At 60.7% G+C, this 4,366-nt stretch overlaps 1 protein-coding gene across 1 annotated transcript; it reads right to left on the reverse strand.

Moving 5' to 3' along the window:
• Positions 1-211: 211 nt before the first annotated feature.
• LOC119454239 (uncharacterized) lies at positions 212-3,638 on the reverse strand. Its single transcript, XM_037716217.1, has 2 exons — positions 866-3,638; positions 212-819 (listed from the first exon to the last, which is right to left on the reverse strand). The coding sequence occupies exons 1-2, from the start codon at positions 3,636-3,638 to the stop codon at positions 212-214; spliced, it is 3,381 nt and encodes a 1,126-aa protein (XP_037572145.1).
• Positions 3,639-4,366: the final 728 nt, after the last annotated feature.

Consider the following 4,366-nt stretch of genomic DNA (forward strand, 5'->3'; position numbering starts at 1 on the left):
TAGGCAACACTGGCACCCCGCAAGGGGCGCCCCTTCTCTTCAACATCGGTATGGTGGCTCTCGCTAGAGAGAGAGAGAGAAACATTTATTTACGCATCCGGCGTGCGGGAAGTCACCGGCCACGCAGGGCGCGGGTGTTCCCTATCTGAGGACTAAGGCTAATAGAGTCCTATAGTCCCAGGGCCTAGATCCTGAGGACGTTGTGCTCCGGCTAGGCATTGGATACTCGGGCTCCTCCGCTCCCGTCGTCCGGGGCGTCGGCTCCCTTTCTCTTCTGCTTTGCCAGAGCCTCCTCAAGCCGCTGGATGGGCCTTCGTTGCGTCGTTGAGTCTTCGGAGCGTATCCAAGCTCCCACCTCTTTGGGATACGTGGCGTCCTGGCACTGCCCGTTCCCGTTGTGCACAGCACTGTTACACCCGCCCCACATGATGTGGCGGAGGGTGGCTAGTTCACGTTCGCACACGCTACACTTTGCGTCCACAAACATGTCGGGGCATACGTGCCGGGCCAATGCTGGCGTTAGCACGCATTCTGTTTGCAATTGTCGGAGCTGCACTGCTTCCGCACGTGATAGTTCATGATGCGGGGGCGGAAAGGCTCTCCTGGCCTCTCTGTATGCCGCCAGGATCCCTCCGTAGTCGGTGAGGGGGTCGAGGTCTTCACGTTCTTCACCGCTGGTTTCGGGGGGTCGGGCTGCCGCGGTCCGGCACGTGATGAGATCACGGGCCACAGCGTCCGCCTCCTCGTTGCGGTTCTCGATATCGGGAGCCAGTTGTCGTCCCATGTGGGCTGGGAACCATTTGAGAGCGATGGTTGGCCCTGCAGCGGCACCGCAAGCAGCCCGCGAAGCCACGATGGACCTCACTAGCCGCTCCCGTGCCCCGCCAGACCACGCCTCGGGCAAAACTCTTGATTGCCTGCTTCCAGTCGCTTAGCACCGTGCGCGTGCCCGGCCAACCTGTGGCCAGGGCTATCGCCGCCTCCTCTGCCTGGCCGGCTGTTCGGGCGCGCACGGTGCATGCCGTTAGTAGTTTACCGGTAGTAGCGCTGACCACCACCGCTGCGAAGGCGTTGCGTCTTCCCGGATACCTTGCGGCGTCCACGTAGACTGCGCCCTCGTCTCTCTGATGTTGCCGGGCCAGCGCCGCTGCTCTCGCCGCTCGCCTGCCCGCATCCCTTTCCGGGTTCGTGTTCTTTGGCAGCGGGTAGACGATGATCTTCCTCGCTGCCTCGTCGCTCAGGGGGACTTGTTCTTCTGGCTCCCCGTCCGGTCCTGCTCCCGGGCGTTCTCCGGGAGGTAGTAATCCCACCCGATCGAGTAATCTTCTGCCCGCGGCTGTGCTGCTCAGGCGGCTCAGCTGCGAAGCTCTCTGGGCCTCGCTGATCTCCGAGAGCGTGTTGTGTGCTCCCAGAGACAGCAAGGCTGTTGTCTTTGTGCCTGGTAGGAGCCCGAGAGCCCCCGCGTAGGCCTTCCGGATGGCGGCGTCGATCTTGGCTCGTTCCGCGCCGGTCCAGCGGTGGAAGGCCCCCGCATATGCCGCGTGGCTTATAACGAAAGCCTGCAGCAGACGCAGGAGCCCCCTCTCGTTCATGCCCCGGTAGCGGGACGATACTCGCTTGACCAGGCGCGCCGCGATGCCCATCTTGGTTGTGATGTTCTTGATCGCCGTGGCGTTGGTCTGGGTGCCGTCCACGAACATCCCCAGGACTCGGAGCCCCGGGACGTGCGGGATCGGCACACCGTCGCTGGTGCGCACGATGATGTTCTCGGCTGCCTCTTGGCTTGCCTTCTTTCTGTGCCTCCCAGGTGGTGGCAGGATGAGTAGCTGTGATTTTTGCGGCGAACACCGCAAGCCCGTGCCCGAGAGCGCAGACTCCACGGCGTCCACCGCCGCCTGCAGGCCCGCTTCGATGTCTCCGTCGCTTCCACCCGTGGCCCAGATGGTTACGTCGTCGGCGTAGAGGCAGTGTCGGATCCCCGGGCCCAGCGCCTCCAGGCGTTTGGCCACCTCGATCATGACGATGTTAAACAGGAACGGGGAGATGACCGAGCCCTGTGGGGTCCCGACACTGCCCAGCTCTCGTTCTTCGAGCTTCGTTCCTCCCACCTCCAGCCTGGCCGTGCGGCGAGAGAGGAAGGCTCTGGTGTAGTTGTATGATCTTGCGCCCAGCCCCAGGCGGGACACCTGAGCCAGGACCGCCGAGTGCCTGACGTTGTCGAAGGCGCTCTGCAGGTCCAGGCCCAAGATCGCTCGGTTGTCGTTCTTCGGAGTCCCGCCCGGTGGGTCGAGGACTTCTCGTTGGATCAGGAGCATGGCGTCTTGCGTTCCCAACTTGGCCCGGAAGCCAAGCATCGAGTCTGGGTAGATGTTGTGCGCCTCCAGGTAGCGGTTCCACCGGGTGTTAAGGACGTGCTCCAGCACTTTGCCCACGCAGGACGTGAGCGAGATGGGACGCAGGCCCTCTATACCCGGTGGCTTGTTTGGCTTTGGCAGCAGGATGGTCTTTGCCGTCTTCCAGGCCTTGGGCAGTTTGCCGCCTCGCCAGCATTCGTTGTAGTAGCGTGTCAGCGATGTGATGGCTGAGTCGCTCAGGTTGCGTAGGGCTTTGTTAGTAACTCTGTCGGGTCCGGCTGCCGAACGACAGTTCAGGTTCTGCGCCGCCAGCCGCACTTCCCATGCCTCTATATCTCGGTCGAGGTGGGGGTTCGGCTGGCCGGCGTAGTCCGGGTGGTCTTCGCGACTGGTGATGGGGAGGTAGCGCTCGTTGAGTCGCTTGAACATCTCCTCTTCGCCCAGTTGACGAGCGGTGGTGTGTAGGATTTGGGCCATGCGTGTGCGGTGGTATTCGCAGCTCTTGGTCTCGTCCATCAGTAGCCTGAGGAGTTTCCAGGTGCCGCCGCGGTGAAGCTGCCCATCGGCCTGGCTGCAGAGTGCAAACCATTGCTGTGAGCAGAGCTGCTTGCTGTGTCCCTCGATCTCTCGGCCGAGTTCTGCGATCTTCTTTCGTAGCTTTTTGTTGTGACATTGCCGCCGCCAACGCTTTTGGAGCGAGCGCCTGGCTTCGAGGAGATGGGCTAGTCTCGGGTCCATGGTTTCGATTTCTTCGGGCGCCTCGATCTCTTCTGTGGCCCCATCTGTTGCGGCCAGCAGCTTCGCTGACCACTCGTCGATGTTGTCGACTTCGCCGAGTTCTGTGTTGCGGAACTTGCTCCAGTCGACGAGCTTGTGCTTTGATGTTTTGCCGCGGTTCGGGTCTCCGTTGAGATGAGCCAGCGGTAATTCGATTTCGATTATGAAGTGATCGCTGCCTAGGTTGATTCCCGTATTCCTCCACTTCGCGGTGCCGCCTTCGGGCAGCATCGCAAAGGTGAGATCCGGATTTGTATCCCGGGCAACCGATGTTCCGATCCTTGATGGGTGGGCTGGATTGGTCAGTAGCGTGAACTCGGCTTCGCCGGCGTCTTCGAGAAGGTCCCTTCCCTTGGACGTGGTGGTCGTGTAGCCGAGCTCTCGATGTTGGGCGTTGAAGTCGCCGCATATTATCGCGGCAGCATCTCCTTTCTTGGCCAGGTCTTTCTGTGCTTGTGATGTGGCGCTCTTGATCTTATGGAAGAGTCTTGAATTTCTGCTTTCCATGTCTTGGATTGCTGTAGATGTTAGCTATGAAGACGGTGGTCGATGTCTTCTTCTTTCTTTCACCCCGGGCTCCGCGTCCTTTGCCGCTAATCGCTAGCTCGGTGACGCACAGCTCGATGGCGGTGTCCCTGCTGCCCAGGAACTGTTGGTGTTCCACGTGGGCGATGCCTTTCCGGATGAACGTGCACACGCCCTGCGCCGCGCCCTTCCCGCATGTGCGAGCGGACGGGGGGCAGGCGCGTGCCCGATACCCTGGCAGCGTCGGCGTGTCTTCGGTGTGGGTTGCTTGGACCGCTATCACGTCCGGGCGAGCCGTCGGTTCTAGCGATCTCAAGTACTGTTGTAGGATTGCCTTTCTGCACCGGAACCCGTTGGCGTTCCAGTGCCAGATCTTGATCTTATTGTTGCTGTCCATTATGAGGGAGAGCCTTCTGTGTTTGGCAATATTGATGCACCGACCTGTCTAGGAGCGGCTGCAGCTTCTCGGGGCTCAGGGCCCTCTCTAGCGCTTGCTCGATTTGGAGCTGAATCGTTTGCGCTAGTTGTTGTTGGATGACTTGAGTGCATTTCGTGAGGATCCTCTGCTCGAGGCCCTCGAAGCTCTTGCTCCATTTCTGTATAGCTCTCGCGTTCTGACCGATCTTCTTACTGAGACTCCCGTAGCCGAGAGGTTTAGTCTTGTCTCCGTTGTTTATAGCTGCCACCGAGGTGACCGAGGCGCTATCGTC

The sequence above is a fragment of the Dermacentor silvarum genome, chromosome 5 (genome assembly GCF_013339745.2).
Source record: "Dermacentor silvarum isolate Dsil-2018 chromosome 5, BIME_Dsil_1.4, whole genome shotgun sequence".
NCBI classification, from domain to species: Eukaryota; Metazoa; Arthropoda; class Arachnida; order Ixodida; family Ixodidae; genus Dermacentor; species Dermacentor silvarum.

Excerpts from the sequence above, each read along its gene's own strand:
- LOC119454239 (XM_037716217.1), bottom strand. The coding sequence starts at position 3,638 with ATGGAAAGCAGAAATTCAAGACTCTTCCATAAGATCAAGAGCGCCACA. Across the intron at positions 820-865 it reads GCGGGGCACGGGAGCGGCTA|GGCCAACCATCGCTCTCAAA; the intron begins GTGAGGTCCATC and ends GTGCCGCTGCAG.